Source organism: Neoarius graeffei, chromosome 13 (assembly GCF_027579695.1).
Source record: "Neoarius graeffei isolate fNeoGra1 chromosome 13, fNeoGra1.pri, whole genome shotgun sequence".
Lineage (NCBI taxonomy): Eukaryota > Metazoa > Chordata > Actinopteri > Siluriformes > Ariidae > Neoarius > Neoarius graeffei.
The window spans coordinates 60,372,591-60,393,702 of NC_083581.1; the positions used below are offsets into that span (position 1 = coordinate 60,372,591).

The 21,112-nt window shown below is 41.8% G+C and overlaps 1 protein-coding gene across 7 annotated transcripts in view; it reads left to right on the forward strand.

Annotated features, from left to right (window-relative positions):
- ubr4 (ubiquitin protein ligase E3 component n-recognin 4) overlaps nt 1-11,549 on the forward strand; it is a 154,517-nt gene extending 142,968 nt beyond the window's left edge. For all 7 annotated transcript variants that reach the window (XM_060938226.1, XM_060938228.1, XM_060938229.1 and 4 more), the window contains 10 exons: nt 2,376-2,475; nt 2,581-2,799; nt 2,990-3,103; nt 3,201-3,343; nt 3,429-3,554; nt 3,664-3,858; nt 3,978-4,202; nt 6,519-6,609; nt 6,724-6,886; nt 10,205-11,549. In XM_060938226.1, the coding sequence (XP_060794209.1) occupies nt 2,376-2,475; nt 2,581-2,799; nt 2,990-3,103; nt 3,201-3,343; nt 3,429-3,554; nt 3,664-3,858; nt 3,978-4,202; nt 6,519-6,609; nt 6,724-6,886; nt 10,205-10,269 (1,441 nt within the window). In that variant the 3' untranslated portion in view covers nt 10,270-11,549. The remainder of the gene's footprint in view (nt 1-2,375; nt 2,476-2,580; nt 2,800-2,989; nt 3,104-3,200; nt 3,344-3,428; nt 3,555-3,663; nt 3,859-3,977; nt 4,203-6,518; nt 6,610-6,723; nt 6,887-10,204) is intronic.
- Nucleotides 11,550-21,112: the final 9,563 nt, after the last annotated feature.

Consider the following 21,112-nt stretch of genomic DNA (forward strand, 5'->3'; position numbering starts at 1 on the left):
GAAGTACTGGGAAATGTCCAGAATAATTTTGCTCAAAGCTGCTAGTGGTACGATTTGTCATTTTAACCGTAACAGGATGTGGAAGGTCTTGTAACTACCATGAGCACTTGAGTTAGGGATTTGGACTTGAGTCACACTGTTGCACTGACTTGCAACTTGACTCAGACTTGCATGTCACTGATTCACAATTGTGACTTGAGACTTATGACCTTTCCATCTGGATTTAAAAAAAAAAAGTTAAACTAGGAGCATCAATACTCATTAAATTAAAGTAATGGTTTAAATCACTGCTATTTACAAAAGTGCTAGGTTTGATTTGGCTCCAAATCAGGGGTGTGGGACCCTGAATGGTGTGCATTTTCAATGCACAGCATTGACACTAGGGTTTGGGCGGTGGTTTGTGCCAACACTTCATGCTTCTTGAACCATGAAATGGCCAGTTTCTGAAACTAGATTTAAAACGCGAGCATACAGAAAGCAGTTCTTCTATTGATTCTTATATGGTGAAAGCAGGTATTACGAGGATACTTGCTTGATTACAGCTATTGCTGCTCATTTGTGTACGGTGACAGCCCCTCATGACACTACTGGAAGTTCTTAAAATAAATGTTATGATAGAAATTTTTAAAAAAGAAAAAGGTTCATTTGAATCCTGATGAAACACAAACAGCTTCTCTATTATGCAAATGTTTTAAATATGTTTAGGTAAGACTTGAAATTATTACCAACAAACCTTGTTCATTTAATTAATAATAATTTGTGTAATTGTTTGATATGGGTATTATAATTAAAGGGAAGCAATGTCCAAAATAGGGATGGCGAAAACTAAAAAAAAATCTTGACCGACCACCGAGCCTCATTAGCCGGTTAAAGTCGGTTAACCTATGAGTTTAACAGGGATGCAAACGGCGCGCCTTTTGGCGGATGCCGCCTTTTTCACGGCTGAATCGTGCAGATCCGATTTTTTTGGGGGGGGGGTGTTGGAGTGTCTGAAGAATTTCAACGGCATTTGCTTATTTAGTAATTTTAATACAGAATTTACTCTGATGAAATTATTCAGACACTCCAACGCCCCCCCTAAAAAAAAAAAATTGGATCTGCACGATTCAGCCGTAAAAAAGTCGGCATCTGCGCCTTTAGTTTGTGTGGAGAGATATGATCTGCAATAACATGCATTGTTGGCTACAGACCGAAACATACTTTCAGAATGCACTGGCCAAGGCAGGACTAAACTCGATGTGATAATAATTATAATCTAATCTAATAATATCTAAAATCTAATAATAAATTTAAAAAAAAAAACAGAATAGTAATTTGTAAGCTAAAAAGCCTGTGTCTACACTTTTCTCTCGCCGAGTGGCAGCTGTTTTCAACTGGGGTGGGAGGGCGGGACATGACTGAATGGGTGTTTCTGATTTGTCAGCTGTCTTCAACTGGGGCGGGACATGACTGAATGGGTGTTTCTGATTTGTCAGCTGTCTTCAACTGGGGTGGGAGGGCGGGACATGACTGAATGGGTGTTTGATTTGTCAGCTGTCTTCAACTGGGGCAGGAGGGCGGGACATGACTGAATGGGTGTTTCTGATTTGTCAGCTGTCTTCAACTGGGGCGGGAGGGCGGGACATGACTGAATGGGTGTTTCTGATTTGTCAGCTGTCTTCAACGGGCGGGACATGACTGAATGGGTGTTTCTGATTTGTCAGCTGTCTTCAACTGGGGTGGGAGGGCGGGACATGACTGAATGGGTGTTTCTGATTTGTCAGCTGTCTTCAACTGGGGCGGGAGGGCGGGACATGACTGAATGGGTGTTTCTGATTTGTCAGCTGTCTTCAACTGGGGTGGGAGGGCGGGACATGACTGAATGGGTGTTTCTGATTTGTCAGCTGTCTTCAACTGGGGCGGGAGGGTGGGACATGACTGAATGGGTGTTTCTGATTTGTCAGCTGTCGTCCTTACACCGCATGGCATGCCCCAAGCGTTTACAACACAGAATTCCAGGTTCTCCGCTCCAAAATCGGCAGCTTCAAAACGATTTTTTTTTTTTTAACTGACAGCCAAAAAAAATTAACCGGTTGACGTTGATTCGGTCAACCACCGGTCAAACGGTCATCGGTTAACATCCCTAGTCCAAAATACACATCATTAGGCAGACCGTACTGTCTTAAGTTCAGCTTATGTTTATGTCCAGTAACGTGCCTCCAACTAGCAGTGACAGCTGAATACTTACGACTTGGACTTGAGGTTAGAGACTTGATATGTGACTGTGTAGTTTTAGCACAGTAGCAAAACAATTTACTCTTGACAGCCCTGCTTCTCCTGCATGTAGTTCTTATTTCTTTTGTATATCCCTTGCTAATCTGCTGTATGTATTACAGTTTGGATGCAGATGTTTGGAAGAAGTTCCTTGCTCGACCAGCCCTTCCCTTTATCCTCAGACTGTTGCGTGGTCTGGCCACCCAGCATCCCCCTACACAGGTATAGTGACTTTATTGCTCAAGAAAATTCTACTGTTCCTCACGTCCTTCACTTTTAGAAAGATGGTGTGGGATCTTGCCATGTATTTTGTCTTGTGTTCTTTAGATGCTGATTGGAACAGACTCCATAAGTAATTTGCACAAGTTAGAGCAAGTGTCAAGTGACGAGGGAATCGGCACTCTTGCTGAGAACCTTCTGGAAGCTTTGAGGGAGCATGCAGAAGTGAACCTGAAAATTGACGCAGCTCGAAGGGAGACTCGGGCAGAGAAAAAGAGGATGGCTATGGCGATGAGGCAGAAAGCTCTGGGCACATTAGGAATGACTGTGAGTCTCTCACAATATGGCCCACCCATGCTTACTGTAGCAATGTAGGTCACGGGGCTAGGAAACAAATTAGACCAATTTCGGTTATCAGGGAAGTTTTCTGATTAAGCAGGCATTGTTTGTTTATGAAATGAAAATCAGTGTACATCCATAAGTATACCCTTGTTTGAGTTATGAATGCTTTTTTCAGACCAATGAGAAGGGGCAGGTTGTGACGAAGACGTCCTTATTGAAGCAGATGGAGGAGCTTATAGAGGAGCCAGGTCTAACTTGCTGTATCTGCCGAGAAGGTTACAAGTTTCAGGTATTCCTACTGACCTCACGTTTGTGGTTATAAGTTAATGCATCACAAAACATCACTCCAGTCATGCGTGTAAAGTAACTAGTGTTTCTCTGCACAGCCGACGAAGGTCCTGGGTATCTACACGTTTACGAAGCGTGTGGCTCTGGAAGAGTTTGAGAACAAACCCCGCAAACAGCAGGGCTATAGCACTGTCTCGCACTTTAACATAGTCCACTATGACTGCCACCTTGCTGCTGTCCGGTAAACGCACAAACTTGTTTGTCTCTCTTATCGTCTTATTTTAACAAGACTGTGGCCTGACCCGTCTCTCTGATCATTGCGTCAGGCTTGCTCGAGGGCGTGAGGAGTGGGAAAGTGCCGCCCTACAGAACGCCAACACCAAGTGCAATGGGCTTTTGCCTGTGTGGGGGCCACACGTACCTGAATCAGCATTTGCCACTTGTCTAGCAAGGTAGGCCACTACCCCCCCCCCCCCCCCCCCCCCAAACTGCACATCTGAGTCAATTACGCTGATTTTTCTGAATTGCATGTTAACGTGCGGTGTTTATATTGTCTTGCAGGCACAATACATATCTGCAGGAATGCACAGGGCAGAGAGAGCCCACATACCAGCTCAATATCCACGATACCAAGCTGCTGTTTTTGCGCTTTGCAATGGAACAATCTTTCAGCGTGGACACAGGGGGAGGTGGCCGCGAGAGCAACATCCACCTCATTCCTTACATCATCCATACTGTCCTCTACGTCCTCAACACGTATGTTCCTTAGTAATCGGATTCGGATGCACACCGCCATTTTAAACCAACGACAAGAACACCATGTGAAAAACTGTGCATTTGCTGTAGTTTTAACAATTCCAGTCTTTGTTTTTCAGCACAAGGGCCACATCCCGAGAGGAAAAGAACTTGCAGAGCTTCTTAGAGCAGCCGTGTGATAAGTGGGTGGAGAGCTCCTATGAAATGGACGGGCCACACTACTTCACTGTGCTGGCTATGCACATCCTCCCTCCTGAGCGCTGGAGAACCACACGCATCGATTTCTTACGCCGGCTGCTCGTCACTGCACATGCACGAAAAGTCTCACCAGGGGGCACCAACAAGTAAGAAAAGGACGGGGGGGACACACACACACACGGTGGTGGGGTTTTTTTTGTTTTTTTTTTGGTCTTTTAAAGCATGTTTTATGTTGCTGTTTTTTGTTATGTGACAAAATTTGCGTTTAATATAACCAGTTTATCCTTCCATGTATTGAAAGTGGAGATTTAATTAAATGTAACTGTATATTTAAAACCTCTGAACCAACCATGGTTGTCATGGACAACATATTAGGGGTGTTCACACGGCAACTTTTACTCCGGTGTAGCACCGGGGCTGCCCCAGTAGAGCGTTCACACGGTACAAAGTTATACCGGTGTCGCCCCTGAAAGCTGCTTAAACCGGTGCAAATCTAACCCTGCTCGGGAGGTGGTTTAAGAAATTTACTCCGGAGTAAATGCTAGTTTGCGGGGCAGCACCGATATAAAATGGGACGTCTGAACGCTACAGGGGTAGACTTGCTACGCGTGAGGAGAGTTGATTACATACGGGCATTGCATAATTTGCATCCTGGTATTTTGCGCTTCCAAAATGGCGAATATCAACAACAACAGAACTGTCTCTCTTCCGGTGTTGCCAGATTGGGCGGTTTTAAGTGCATTTTGGTGGATTTGAACATATTTTGGGCTGGAAAACGTCAGCAGTATCTGGCAACACTGGTGTCTTCATCCACGTTGTTTTCCCGGCGCTTGGTGATGCCATGACAACTGGGAAAAGGAAGTACATTTTCACGCATGCGCACATTTCATTTCCGCATTATTACTATCGTTTTGAGGTTTTTCACCTGACGTCACAGGGTCACGTGACGCCCCGGTGTCCGCCATTTTGAAGGTCAAGCTACATACTAATGCTGCAGACAGAGAGGGAGAACCAGCTTGGAAAAAAAAACGTGTTACAGACACCGGATCCAGTGTAAATAGCTGCCGGAGCGCGCTCCGGCTTGCTCCCCCTCAAATTAAGCAGCGCGCTCCGGCTTGCTCCCCCTCAAATTAAGCAGCGCGCTCCGGCTTGCTCCCGGAGTGCTCCGGCCGAGGTTCCGGAGCGCGCTCCGGCTTGCTCCCCCTCAAATTAAGCAGCGCGCTCCGGCTTGCTCCGGGAGCAAGCCGGAGCGCGCTGCTTAATTTGAGGGGGAGCAAGCCGGAGCGCGCTCCGGCAGCTATTTACACTGGATCCGGTGTAAATAGCTGCCGGATCATAATTACAGTAAACTAGTAAATACAGTAAAGGAAAAACTTGAGACTGAAAGATTTTAACAGTCATCCAAATGACTGAACGTAAACATTGCTACAGTAACATACTAGCTATGTTGTTGACATTAGCTAGTGCTAACAGCTAGCTGCTAGTACACTGCTACAACACAGACACCGACCCTAATAATACAGTTCTTGGTCATTGCCTGGTAACAGCAAATTTATAACGGGCCATGTCTCAACAGACTAAGAAGTTATTTCAATGACATTTAATAACATTTTGTTTATCCTGAGGACCGAAAGTAAATGAAAATGTGAACAAACCTTAGCTGTAATAAGATGGCGACCACCGGCTCCAGGGACGACCCGCTGATGTAGGCATGTTACCCAGCCTGACACAAAATATTTGTAGGCATCCAAACTCTTATACGCTTTCAGATCAATACCTGTGTATGGCGATGGGTTTTTAACGACATAGGTATACAGATCATGTGGGCTGAAGTCAGGTAAAGACGAGGGCTTCGTGTACTTCCGTACGTCAGTGAACAATCCTGGTGGAAGCAGGTAAACGTCGTTCTCTAAGCCTGCTAACCTCAATTTTTGCAAATACCTCTCCCTCTGCTCGCCCTGTAAATGCCCTACGTCGCTGGATAGTGAAGGTGTTTTCTGCATCTCGCTCCTTTTTCTTTTATGTTTTTCGTTTGTCGCCTTCCTCGCATTCAAACTGATTCGAGCCGTGACGTCCAAAATGGCAGCCTCACATGACTTGGTCACGTGGGTGAAAAATCTCAATAGCACGGTCGCAAAAACTGCCGTGTGAACGCAAGTGGGGCTGCACCGGTGCTAACACGCTTCTCTCTAGCAAGCAGGTTTGTGACGTGTGAACGCTCCACAAAATTTACACCGGTGTAAGATATATCGCAACAAAATACATCGGTGCAGCATCGATGCAAATATGTGCCGTGTGAACACCGCTATTGACTGTGATATTGTAATTTAGGCAGTGACTATATCTATTTGACTGATTTTGCACGTGCATTTTGTCAAACAGTGAACTCATTGTAAGACGAGACATAAATTGTTTGACACGTACTTAATTGGTCTAATGAACCTCTTTGCTTTTATTCACAGACTCGCAGACAAAACAGTGAAGGAATATGCAGTTTATCGCTCCCCACTTCTCTTCTGGGGCCTGGTGGACCTCATCTATGACATGTTCAGGGTACAAATATATGCTTTTCTTTAAATACCTATCCATTGTTTGTATATCAGTCTGCATTGTCCTGTCAATGGAACACATATATTCTAATTTAATATTTCTCTATGAATATAACAGAAAGTGCCCACCAGTAACACCGAGGGAGGCTGGTCCTTCTCACTAGCAGAGTATGTGCGGCACAACGATATGCCGATATACGAAGCTTCAGAAAGGGTATTGAGGGCTTTCCAGGATGAGCTCATGCCTGCCGATTCTTTCGCGGAGTTCCTGGATGTTGTAGGTGGGTGAAAAGACGTGTATATACATTCACTCCTCCTATAATTTGGTTGATTGCTAAAATTACAAGGTTGGTTTAGAAGGGTCTGCAAAATAGTATATTTAGCAACAGTCAGTCTGGATCAAAAAGTTTTGTCAATTTAAGCCTCTGTTTCTTCTTTGAGTGACTAATAAATCTGAAATAAGAGTGCTTCTTGGGTTTTAATCTCAAGTTATACTGGGACAGTATGCACCCAAGTAGACAGTTTAGTGCAGACCTGGGCATTTTACGGCCCGCGGGCCGCATCCGGCCCTTTGGTTCATTCTGACCGGCCCGCGTAAGGTTAATTAGAAATTACAAAATAAACGTATTTTCTAATTTTACCTCATGCATGGACTGAATGTGCATTGCTTTTATTTTGAAGCTGTGTTCAACAAAAACGCAATGCGCGCGACATGAGCATGACATGAAATCCCACGAAACCGAATCCCGCGATAACTACTTCCGTAATTTGTCCAGACCAACCACAAACTTGTACGTCATCCTTCAAACGGTCCAGCCAATCACATAGTGTGACGTCACCAGCAGGCACCAGAGCCCGAGCCGATCTGTAGATCTGATCCCTACACCAAATTGAAGTTGTTGCGAGCAGGTCACAAGAAGACTTTAGTCCCCAAAATGTCCGCAAAAAGAAGAAAGGTAGATGCCGAATGCAGGGCTTTCAACAAAACATGGACTGCTAAGTATTTATTTACTGAAGTCAGAGATGAAGCCGTGTGTTTAGTTTGCGGAGAGCAGATTGCAGTGTTCAAAGACTACAATTTGAGTCGGCATTACCAAATGAAAAACACCAAATGAGGTGATTAGACTACAAATGTGGGCATCATTATTATAATATGATGTATCTTGCTTGATATTTGGAGTAGAAAGACAATATTGTGATGTCTTTATTGTGTTTTGGGGTGAATGTGACTGAAAAAATGGTACAAACGTTCACATTTTGTTAACCATTGTTTTGGGAAATTTGATTGAATAAATGACGTTTTTTTGTAAGGCAACCTCGTTTTTTCCATACTCTTACCAGTCTTAGCAGCTTGTAAAAACAATTTACTGCTTTATATAAAGAAATACAATTAATATTATGCAGAATTTAGTTCAGCCTTTTGGTCCGGCCCTCCACAAAATTTTCTGTTTTTCATGTGGCCCCATGGAAAAAATAATTGCCCACCCCTGGTTTAATGCATCAGATATAATGAAAAATGACGCTTCATATTAGCTAATGACTAATTTTAATTGAGCTGACCAATATGTCATTTATGCTTAAGTGACTCAGGAAGAGAAATCGTGATTACAGTTAATATAATTTGTTGGATGTCCTATGACAATTCCTTATTTCTATGAAGTTGCATTTTTAATTTTCTATTATGTACAGTTTGTGTGTTTTTTTTGTTTTGTTTTTTTTTTCCCTTGACATAAATGCTTGACGGAGTTCATGTTGGAAAATGTATTTGGTTCAAGGCCAGATGGAAGTGTTCATTACAGACAGATGCAGTCGAACAGTAAACTGAAAACCGATTTCAGTAATAACAGTACAGTAACCAAACAGTCCTTGTATGACTGGTATTGATTTTCATGATCTGGTACATTTTTCTTGAAGTGGCTGTATCGAAGGTACAACATTGTGACTTTAATATTAAGCAGAAAACTAGAGTTGTGGATAAGATGCTCTTTATAGAAGAGAGGTTTCAGAGAGCTATCAAAACAGTCCCCTGTACTATTACAGAAGTATTGTCATAAAGTACGTCCTGGTATGTTCTGATGAGCACATTTTGATGAAGTAACTAGTCATTTTTTTAACTCGTCCGGCCGCAGGCCAGGCCGGATGAGCTCATGTGATCACGCGTCGTTGTCGTCCGACCACGATTTACAAAAATCGCTGCTTCTCTTACAGGATTGATTGGATTTCGATTAAACTCGCATACCATGTTCCCCAGGTGGGTGTGCATATAAAAGTTGTCAAGATGGTGGTGCCACCTGTCGTCGTATTTACGACTTTTATGGGCATCTTGGCTGGTATGAGCTACAACCTCATTGAGGCTGGGTTTTGTTTGTTTGTTTTTTATGCCTCCGCCACCGTAAGGTGCAGGAGGCATTATGTTTTCGGGTTGTCCGTCTGTCCATGCGTGCCAAAACCTTGTGAACGCGATATCTCAAAGGCTGATGAAAGGAATTTCACCAAACTTTCACCATTTGTGCGCTTTGGGACAAACATGAACTGATCAGATTTTGAGATCAAAAGGTCTAAGGTCAAGGTCACTGTGAGGTCAAATGTCTGTCCGAAAACCTTGTGGACACAATATCTCCAAGGCTGATGCAAGTAATTTCACCAGGTCACGATTACTGTGAGGTCAAATGTCCATCCCCAAATCACAACTTAATAAGGTGTGTAGTCTACCGGGCGGAGGCATCCCCATCGACGCCGTTGGCGTAGAGTTCTATCTTTTATTAAAAAAAAAATGTTTTTTATGCCTCCGCCACCGTAAGGTGCAGGAGGCATTATGTTTTTGGGTTGTCCGTGCGTCCGTCCCGAAACCTTGTGAACATGATCTCTCACAGGCTAATGAAAGGAATTTCACCAAACTTTCACCATTTGTGCGCTTTGGGACAAACATGAACTGATGAGATTTTGAGATCAAAAGGTCTAAGGTCGAGGTCAAATGTCTGTCCGAGAACCTTGTGAACACAATATCTCCAAGGCTGATACAAGTAATTTCACCAGGTCACGATTACTGTGAGGTCAAATGTCCATCCCCAAATCACAGCTTAAGGCGTGTAGTCTACCGGGCGGAGGCATCCCCATCGACGCCGTTGGCGTAGAGTTCTATCTTTTTTTTTTCTTTTTTTTTATAAATGTTTTTTATGCCTCCGCCACCGTAAGGTGCAGGAGACATCATGTTTTCAGGTTGTCCGTGCGGCCGTCCCGAAACCTTGTGAACACGATCTCTCAAAGGCTAATGAAAGGAATTTCACCAAACTTTCACCATTTGTGCGCTTTGGGACAAACATGAACTGATTAGATTTTGAGATCAAAAGGTCTAAGGTCAAGGTCACTGTGAGGTCAAATGTCTGTCCGAGAACCTTGTGAACACAGTATCTCCAAGGCTGATACAAGTAATTTCACCAGGTCACGATTACTGTGAGGTCAAATGTCCATCCCCAAATCACAACTTAATAAGGCGTGTAGTCTACCGGGCGGAGGCATCCCCATCGTCTCCGTTGGCGTCGAGTTCTATCTAGTTTTTTATATTAAATAAACCCCTCTTCTGTTCTGTCTCTTGGCAGGGCTACTCTCGGACATCCCAGACCCTGATGGTTTCCTGCAGGACCTGTTGAATTCTGTGCCCTGATGGTATCCAGCCAGTCTCTCCCTGGGTGTGTCTCCAGCCTGCTCAGCGCAGGTGTTGCTTAAACATGGAGCTTGTCCTCTACCCGGACATTGCTAATGCAACTCCACAGGAACACCTTGCAATTAAGCTCTGGGCTCCCATATCTATCAGCTCACCCACTCTCATTCACCACCACCTCCTGATATTCACACGGGTTTGTTGTTCTACAGCGCCTTCAACTATAACGCTCCTAAATTGGTAAAAATTATATGTAGTCTGGATAAGTAATGCATTTATTACAAATGTTTCTGTAACATCTAATAACACTGAAACATACCATGACCATGCTGTTTTGATCCAACATGTTGCAGGTGCTTTGTTCAAGTAACTTTAAATGTTTGGGAATTTAATGACTGCGTGAAACAGCTTCTGGCTTTTATTTATCCCTTTTGATTTTTTTTTTTGAGTTAACTTCCAGAGTGATGAAGAGCAGCAGCTTCACAAAAGTTTGAATTGATCTCTTGGTGTCATGCACTTTGTTTCTGGACATTTTGCGGTGTTCAGTGATTTTGATTGTAATTTGCGAGAAAGATAAGGCCTTCCTACTTTGAACATACTTGTGTGAGGTTTCTCTCCTTGTGTAAGTGATGGAGAATGCAAGTTGTTTATGTATGCCTGTTGAATTTGAATGCTTTTGTAATGGGGTTTTACCTTTCACAATGAAACTTAAAGACTTTGGAGATAAAAGAATAAAAAGGCCTGCATCTTTACTTTGGAAGCATTTTTTCTTTTTGGTTTGTTTTCCTGGTTGGGTTTTTGTTTGATTTTCCTGTTTACAACACTAGAGATTTTTTTTTTTTGTGGGCTAATTGTTTGTGTGACTCTTCTCACATCCTTACCCAAACATATACCAAAATGTGCTGCAGACAAGATTTTCCCAAAGCGCATTTGTTTTTAGGCAAGGTGCCACTGAAAGCAGTCTTAGTGACAAATTTGTAGTATATCTCTATATGTATACACGGTATATATACACACCTGGAAAGGGTGATCTTGTATTCTGAGCTGAATGCATGGTGTGGAGTTAAAAAAAAAAATAAAAAGAAAAGAATCCAGTTAGTGTTTATTCGCCTATTCCCGCTGCTACAATGTTCAACTGTTGCTGAATGTCCGCTTTTTGAATTCTCTAATGAATAAAACTATAAGAATCCCACACACGACTCTCCTTGTCATCTGAGTAAATACTGGAATTGAAAATTATTGCAAAATTAAACTACTCACCTAGTGGTGCCATGCTGTAAACACTTATTGGTCTGATTGATTCATTTATTTAATCATAGCATCATCAGGAACAGAAACCTAATAGACACACACATGAATTTGTAGCTACCTGGGTGCATGAGCTTTATTATAGAGGTGACAATTTATTACAGTTGCCACCTTGAGAAATGAACCACACACACTAAACTGCTTATTTCTCTTGGTTTATTCTGAAAGGTGTCATTTGCGGGGGGTTTTTTGTTTGTTTTTTTGTTTTGCTTTTTGAAATTAAGACATGGTGCACATGTTAGCCTTTACCTCTGTTCAAAGATAAATTAAGAGTTCTGTTTTTCTCCTTTTAACTACTAAGGATGAAATAAACACAGTGCTTACACAGCAATCTTTCCCATTCCTCTTCCTATGTTAAAAAAAAAGACAAATCAGATCTCATGTGTACGGCAGAACAATAGGGCCAGGGTTTTATATTTTATTTGGAAACTTCTGAGAAAAAAAGTCAAATTTTTCGAGAAAAAAAATCGTCAGAAATCTGTAGAAGGCAGCCTTCCATACGGAAGTGACACTCACTCGCGGCCGGTAGACATGAATGGCTGAGACCAGAGCCATGGAATTCAGAGTTATGACAACCGGGGTTCAGAAATCACAATACTGTGATTCTGTGCCAAGACTGCAAGGATCTCTTTGTTATTAAACCCAATCCCGAAATAACATTTGATTAAGTCGTCCATTTCAGCAGCACTAAACACAGTAGTAGCAGACTAAGTCTCCGTCAGCTCTGAATGACCTGGTACTTCCTGGTAGCCTAAATTTGTGACTTTTTTTCTCAAAAATTTCGAGTTTTTTTTTTCTCTCAACTTTTGACAAATTTTGACTTTTTTCTTGAAAATTGACTTTTTTCTCAATTTTTGACTTTTTTCCGTGAAAATTTTGACTTTTTTCTCAAATTTTGACTTTTTTCTCAGATTTTGACTTTCTCAATTTTTTACTTTTTTCTCAATTTCTGATTTTAATCTTGAAAATTCTGTTTTTTTTCTCAGAAATTTAAAAAAAATATATGTATTTCTTAGTGGAACTATCGCTCTTCCGTACATGTGCAACTTATCTGTTGTCTGAGCTCCAAATAGCCTGTCCTCTGGGATATATACTTGTATCGTTTCCTATCATCTTGTCACCCACTTGAATTTTCACCCATTTTAGAGACTGCTTCTAACTCTGACTTATCTTTGACTTGGGTTTCCTCAGTCGCTTGCTGGCCTTTTTTGGCATCATTCACCATGCTGTTTTCCCTCTCTTGCCTCCTTATTCTCCCAGCAACTTGCCTCCCAATACTGTACAGACGCTCCCGTAAGAGTCACATTTTTACATCCAGGAGTGGCTTCTGAGGAATGGTTAGGAAAGGTGCAGGTGGATCAACTCATGTACAAACACTTTCTCCTTAACATCTCTGCTGAAAAAATCATCTTAGTTTAGCCAACGAGAAGAAGAAGAAAACTTTGTCACATGTACACTCATTCTGAAGCAGTGAGCACATGCATGTGAGCAATGAGCATACACACATACCCAGAGCAGTGGGTGCTACAGCTCCTGTGGAGCAGTTGGGGGTGAGGTGCCTTGCTCTGCCCACTGCTGAAACCCAGGCCAAGCTGGTGACACCTGGAAACCATCTTAGTCAATTGGGAAGTGCTGGTAGATGGATAACTGTTTCAGAATTACCGTTATTACATCATAGACAGCTAAGACCATTAAAAAGCCTTAAATTTTGACATTTAAAATACTGATCACTTTACTCATGTAATAAGGATTTACCAGCTTGGCCTGTGTTAAGCTGCTCAAACCAAGCTGGATTTTTCTTGGTGGCTTATAGCTGGAGATTTCAGAGGACTACTGCCAGAGAAAAAGATCTCTAGGCTAGTATTATAGCATTAATAGCAGCAAAGGTACAAAAACATGGGAAATATGTCTACAGAATTAATCAGAATAAGAGAATGTATTATAAAGAGCAGTTAGTAGTAATAAATGAAAGTCTTTTTTTTTGCTTTAAAAATAGTCTTTGTAAACAATTGAAAGAATTTCAGAGTCAGATATATATACACTTTTAGTCAGTAATAATACTAAAGAGCAGTAAATAGTAATAAAGGAAACTGTCTTTTTCTTTAAAAAATAGTCTCAGTAAACGATTGAAAGAATAACTTCAGAGTCAGATGTATAAACAATAATATTAAAGCACAGTAATAAAGGAAACCAAGTCTTTTTTTTAAATACTAGTCTCAGTAAACGATTGAAAGAATAATTTGTCAGGTGTGTGTGTGTATATATATATATATGTGTATATATATATATATATATATATATATATATATATATATATATATATATGTGTGTGTGTGTATATATATATATATATATATATATATATATATATATATACAGTGAGAGTAAAAAGTATTTGATCCCTTGCTGATTTTGTTGGTTTGCCCACTAATAAAGACATGATCATTCTATACTTTTAATGGTAAATGTATTCTAACATGGAGAGACAGAATATCAAAACGAAAATCCAGAAAATAACTTTAAAGAATATATTTTAATTGATTTGTATTTCATTGAGGGAAATAAGTATTTGATCCCCTAGTATGCATTAGGAGTTCTGGCTTTCACAGACCAGTTAGACACTCCCAATCAACCTGTTACCTGAATTGAAGACACCTGTTCTAACTAATCACCTGTATGAAAGACACCTGTTCACAGAATCAGACAATCAGACAGATTCCAAACTCTCCAACATGGGTAAGACCAAAGAACTCTCTCAGGACCTCAGAGACAGGATTGTTGACCTGCACAAATCTCGAATGGGCTACAAAAACATTAGCAAGATGCTGGGTATTAAAGTAACAACCATTGGTGCAATTGTGAGAAAATTTAAGAAGTATAACATGACCATCAATAGACCTCGGTCTGGTGCTCCACAGAAGATTTCACCTCGTGGGGTGGCAATGATCATGAGAACTGTGAGAAATCGGCCGGCAACCACACAGCGGGAGTTAGAGAATGACCTCAAGGCAGCTGGGACCACAGTCACCAGGAAAACAATTGGCAACACTTTGCGCCGCAATGGATTAAAATCCTGCAGTGCCCGAAAGGTACCCCTGCTTAAGAAGGCACATGTGGAGGCCCGCCTAAAGTATGCCAATGATTACCTCAAAGATGTACAAAGTGATTGGGAGAAGGTTCTGTGGTCAGACGAGACCAAAATTGAACTATTTGGCCTAAACTCTACTCGTCATGTGTGGAGGAAGAAAAATGCTGCCTATGACCCCAGGAACACTGTGCCCACTGTCAAGCATGGAGGTGGAAGCATTATGTTTTGGGGGTGTTTCTCTGCCAAGGGCACAGGGCTACTTCACTGCATCAGTGGGAAGGTGGATGGAGCCATGTACCATGCAGTCCTGAGGGACAACCTTCTCCCCTCTGCCAGGAAGTTGAAAATGGGCCGTGGTTGGGTCTTCCAACATGACAACGACCCGAAGCATACAGCAAAGACAACAAAGGAGTGGCTCCAGAAGAACCACATTAAGGTCATGGAGTGGCCCAGCCAGTCTCCAGACCTCAATCCAATCGAAAATCTATGGAGGGAGCTGAAGGTCCGAGTTGCCAAGTGACAGCCCACCGACCTTAATGATTTAGAGAGGATCTGCAAAGAAAAGTGGGCCAAAATTCCCCCTGATATGTGTGCTAACCTTGTGGTTAACTACAGCAAACGTCTGTCCGCTGTGCTTGCAAACAAAGGCTTTGCCACCAAGTATTAAGTGCTTTTGGCTAGAGGGATCAAATACTTATTTCCCTCAATGAAATACAAATCAATTAAAATATATTCTTTAAAGTTATTTTCTGGATTTTCATTTTGATATTCTGTCTCTCCATGTTATAATACATCTACCATTAAAAGTATAGAATGATCATGTCTTTATTAGTGGGCAAACCAACAAAATCAGCAAGGGATCAAATACTTTTTACTCTCACTGTATGTGTGTGTGTGTAATATATATATAAGAGAGCCTTTTATTATCCCACAAGGGGAAATTTACATTGTTACAGCAGCAAAATATATAAAGAGAAAAAGATAAGGCAGTGAAGGAGTAGTGCAAAAAAGTACTAAGTATACAAAAAAGGATATATAAGAAATAAACTACAAAATTTAGAGATAAATTTGTATAAATGAACAGGTTTGTAGATATACAATTAACATTAACTTCCACGAAGGTGGAATTGCATGTGTAAGTATTGCACAGGTATTACTACCAGTATTACCCAGGTAGTATTGCACAAGAGCCATTTTAACCATGTGTAGCTAGCAGTTCGCTGTAAAGTACTGATGCTGATCATCAATGCACACAGTATACGTTCAGAGGGGTTTCTATGGATGTAGAAATATATAACAATTTGTCAGTAATAATATTGAAGAGCAGTAAATAGTAATAAAGAAAACAAAGTCTTTTTTCCCTTTAAAAATACTTCAGTAAACTGTGTGTATGCAGTGCTGAGCGTAAATGAGTACACCCCCTTTGAAAAGTAACATTTTAAACAATATCTCAATGAACACAATTTCCAAAATGTTGACAAGACAAAGTTTAATATAACATCTGTTTAACTTATAACATGAAAGTAAGGTTAATAATAGATTGCACATTTTTTTTCAGTTTTACTCAAATTAGGGTGGTGCAAAAATGAGTACACTCCACAACAAAAACTACTACATCTAGTACTTTGTATGGCCTCCATGATTTTTCATGACAGCACCAAGTCTTCTAGGCATGGAATGAACAAGTTGGCCACATTTTGCAACATCAATCTTTTTCCATTCTTCAACAATGACCTCTTTTAGTGACTGGATGCTGGATGGAGAGTGATGCTCAACTTGTCTCTTCAGAATTCCCCATAGGTGTTCGATTGGGTTCAGATCAGGAGACATACTTGGCCACTGAATCACTTTCACCCTGTTCTTCTTCAGAAATCCAACAGTGGCCTTAGATGTGTGTTTAGGATCATTGTCATGTTGGAAAAGTGCACGACGACCAAGGGCACAGAGTGATGGTAGCATCTTCTCTTTCAGTATAGAGTAATACATCTATGAATTCATGATGCCATCAGTGAAATGCAGCTCCCCGACACCAGCAGCACTCATGCAGCCCCACATAAGGACACTGCCACCACCATGTTTCACTGTAGGCACCATGCATTTTTCTTTGTATTCCTCACCTTTGCGACGCCATACAGTTTTGAAGCCATCAGTTCCAAAAACATTTATCTTGGTCTCATCACTCCAGAGTATAGAGTCCCAGTAGTCTTCATCTTTGTCAGCATGGGCCCTGGCAAACTCTAGGCGGGCTTTTTTGTGCCTGGGCTTTAGGAGAGGCTTCTTTCGTGGACGGTATCCATGCATGCCATTCCTCTGCAGTGTACGCCGTATTGTATCACAGGAAATAGTCACCCCAGTTTGGCTTTCTACTTCTTTAGATAACTGCAGTGAACTTGCATGCCGATTTTCTTCAACCCTTCTCATCAGAAGACGCTTCTTTCGAGGTGTTAACTTCCATGGACGACCTGGACGTCTCTGTGAGATGGTTGCAGTTCCATCTTTCTTAAATTTTTGTACCACTTTTGCTACAGTATTCTGACTGATAAGTAAAGCTTTGCTGCTCTTCTTGTAGCCTTCACCTTTGTGGTGTATAGAAATTATTTTCTTTGGGGAATTCTGAAGAGACAAGTTGAGCATCACTCTCCATCCAGCATCCAGTCACTAAAAGAGGTCATTGTTGAAGAATGGAAAAAGATTGATGTTGCAAAATGTGGCCAACTTGTTCATTCCATGCCTAGAAGACTTGGTGCTGTCATTAAAAATCATGGAGGCCATACAAAGTACTAGATGTAGTAGTTTTTGTTGTGGGGTGCACTCATTTTTGCACCACCCTAATTTGAGTAAAACTGAAAAATGTGTAATCTAAGTTATATTATTAACCTTACTTTCACGTTATAAGTTAAACAGATGTTATATTAAACTTTGTCTTGTCAACATTTTGGAAATTGTTTGTGTTCATTGAGATATTGTTTAAAATGTTACTTTTCAAAGGGGGTGCACTCATTTATGCTGAGCACTGTGTGTGTGTATAAAAAAAAATCTCCTTCTCACCCCCGGCGGGGGTGGAGTGGGGGGGGGGGGGGGGTATCCATGTCATCCTCAAGCTCGGGTCCTCTACCAGAGGCCTGGGAGTTTGAGGGTTCTGCGCAGTATCTTCGATGTTCCTAGGACTGCGCTCTTCTGGACTGAGGCTTCAGATGTTGTTCCTGGGATTTGCTGGAGCCACTCTCCCAGTTTGGGGGTTACTGCCCCAAGTGCCCCCACTACCACGGGGACCACGCAACCCTTGACCTTCCACATCCGTTCCAGCTGCTCTTTCAACCCTTGATACTTCTCAAGTTTCTCATGTTCCTTCTTCCTGATGTTGGCGTCAGCTGGGATCGCCACATCTATCACCACCACCCTCTTCTGCTCTTTGTCCACCACCACTATGTCCGGTTGGTTAGCCAGGATCTGTTTGTCAGTCTGGAAGCTGAAGTCCCACAGAATCTTGGCCCTGTTGTTCTCAGCCACCTTCTGTGGTATGGCCCATTGGGACTTGGGTATTTCTATTCCATACTGGTTGCAGATGTTCCTGTATACTATCCCAGCCACTTGGTTGTGCCTCTCCATGTACGCTGATCCAGCTAGCATCTTACACCCTGCTACTATGTGCTGGACTGTTTCAGGGGCTTCTTTGCACAGTCTGCATCTTGGGTCTGATCTACTCTGGTAGATCCTGGCCTCTATGGCTCTTGTGCTTATGGCCTGTTCTTGTGCTGCCATGATTAGTGCCTCTGTGCTGTCTGTCAGTCCTGCATTATCCAGCCACTGGTAGGATTTCTTGATATCAGCCACTTCCTCTATCTGACGGTGGTACATGCCATGTAGGGGTTTGTCTCTCCAGGTTGTCTGTTCCTCCTCCTCCTCTGCACTCTCTTCAGGGTTCTGCTGCCTGAGACATTCACTTAGCAGTTCATCCTTTGGGGCCATCTTTCTGATGTATTCTCGGATTTTCGATGTTTCATCCTGGACCGTGGTCTTGACGCTCACTAGCCCTCGGCCTCCCTCTTTCCGCTTAGCGTATAGTCTCAGGGTGCTGGACTTGGGGTGGAACCCTCCATGCATGGTGAGGAGCTTTCTAGTCTTGATATCTGTGGCTTCTATCTCCTCCTTTGGCCAGTTTATGATACCAGCGGGGTATCTGATGACTGGTAGTGCGTACAATATATATATACATACACAGTGGTGCTTGAAAGTTTGTGAACCCTTTAGAATTTTCTATATTTCTGCATAAATATGACCTAAAACATCATCAGATTTTCACACAAGTCCTAAAAGTAGATAAAGAGAACCCAGTTAAACAAATGAGACAAAAATATTATACTTGGTCATTTATTTATTGAGGAAAATGATCCAATATTACATATCTGTGAGTGGCAAAAGTATGTGAACCTTTGCTTTCAGTATCTGGTGTGACCCCCTTGTGCAGCAATAACTGCAACTAAACGTTTCCGGTAACTGTTGATCAGTCCTGCACACCGGCTTGGAGAAATTTTAGCCCATTCCTCCATACAGAACAGCTTCAACTCTGGGATGTTGGTGGGTTTCTTCACATGAACTGCTCGCTTCAGGTCCTTCTACAACATTTCGATTGGATTGAGGTCAGGACTTTGACTTGGTCATTCCAAAACATTAACTTTATTCTTCTTTAACCATTCTTTGGTAGAACGACTTGTGTGCTTAGGGTTGTTGTCTTGCTGCATGACCCACCTTCTCTTGAGATTCAGTTCATGGACAGATGTCCTGACATTTTCCTTTAGAATTCGCTGGTATAATTCAGAATTCATTGTTCCATCAATGATGGCAAGACGTCCTGGCCCAGATGCAGCAAAACAGGCCCAAACCATGATACTACCACCACCCTGTTTCACAGATGGGATAAAGTTCTTATGCTGGAATGCAGTGTTTTGCTTTCTCCAAATATAACGCTTCTCATTTAAACCAAAAAGTTCTATTTTGGTCTCATCTATCCACAAAATATTTTTCCAATAGCTTTCTGGCTTGTCCACGAGCAGCAGTGTTCTTTATGGAGAGCAATGACTTTCTCCTTGCAACCCTGCCATGCACACCATTGTTGTTCAGTGTTCTCCTGATGGTGGACTCATGAACATTAACATTAGTCAATGTGAGAGAGGCCTTCAGTTGCTTAGAAGTTACCCTGGGGTCCTTTGTTACCTCGCCGACTATTACATGCCTTGTTCTTGGAGTGATCTTTGTTGGTCAACCACTCCTGGGGAGGGTAACAATGGTCTTGAATTTCTTCCATTTGTACACAATCTGTCTGACTGTGGATTGGTGGAGTCCAAACTCTTTAGAGATAGTTTTGTAACCTTTTCTAACCTGATGAGTATCAACAACAATTTTTCTGAGGTCCTCAGAAATCTCCTTTTTTCGCACTATGATACACTTCCACAAATATGTGTTCTGAAGATCAGACTTTGATAGATCCCTGTTCTTTAAATAAAACAGGGTGCCCACTCACACCTGATTGTCATCCCATTGAGTGAAAACACCTGACTCTAATTTCACCTTCAAATTAACTGCTAATCCTAGAGGTTCACATACTTTTGCCACTCACAGGTATGTAATATTGGATCATTTTCCTTAATAAATAAATGACCAAGTATAATATTATTGTCTCATTTGTTTAACTGGGTTCTCTTTATGTACTTTTAGGACTTGTGTGAAAATCTGATGAGGTTTTGGGTCATACTTATGCAGAAATATAGAAAATTCTAAAGGGTTCACAAACTTTCAAGCACCATTGTATATATAGATAAACAATTTTAATCAGTAATTAATATTAAAGAGCAGTAAATATTAATAAAGGAAACCAAGTCTTTTTTTCCTTTAAAAATACTAGTCTCAATAAATAATTGAAAGAATAATTTTAGAGACCTATATATATATATAGGTGCTCTAGTTTCCCCCACAATCCAAAGACATGCAGTTAGGTTGGTGTGGGGCGGCCTTGGGCTGAAGTGCCCTTGAGCAAAGTACCTGACCCCTGACTGCTCCCCGGGTGCTCTGGGCTGCCCACTGCTCTGGGTGTTCACTGCTTCAGATGGGTTAAATGCAGAGGATGAATTTCACTGTGCTTGAAGTGTGCACGTGACAAATAAAGGTTTATATTGGCCAAAATTCATTCGTAAATGTACAGGTAAAAATCCATGTTGTTGTTTTTATTGCCTTTAGTATAGCATAGCATGTAGCTCCACTGTGTCTCTCAGCTCTCTGGAGACTCGACGGGTTTGAGCTCACCGGTGACTTCCTGCCCAGGAAGTGTGCCCAATTCTCTTTGGCATTAACTCAACTCGCCATGTTTGGAGGAAGAAAAATGCTGACTATGACCTAAAGAACACCATCCCCACTGTCAAGCATGGAGGTGGAAACATTATGCTTTGGGGGTGT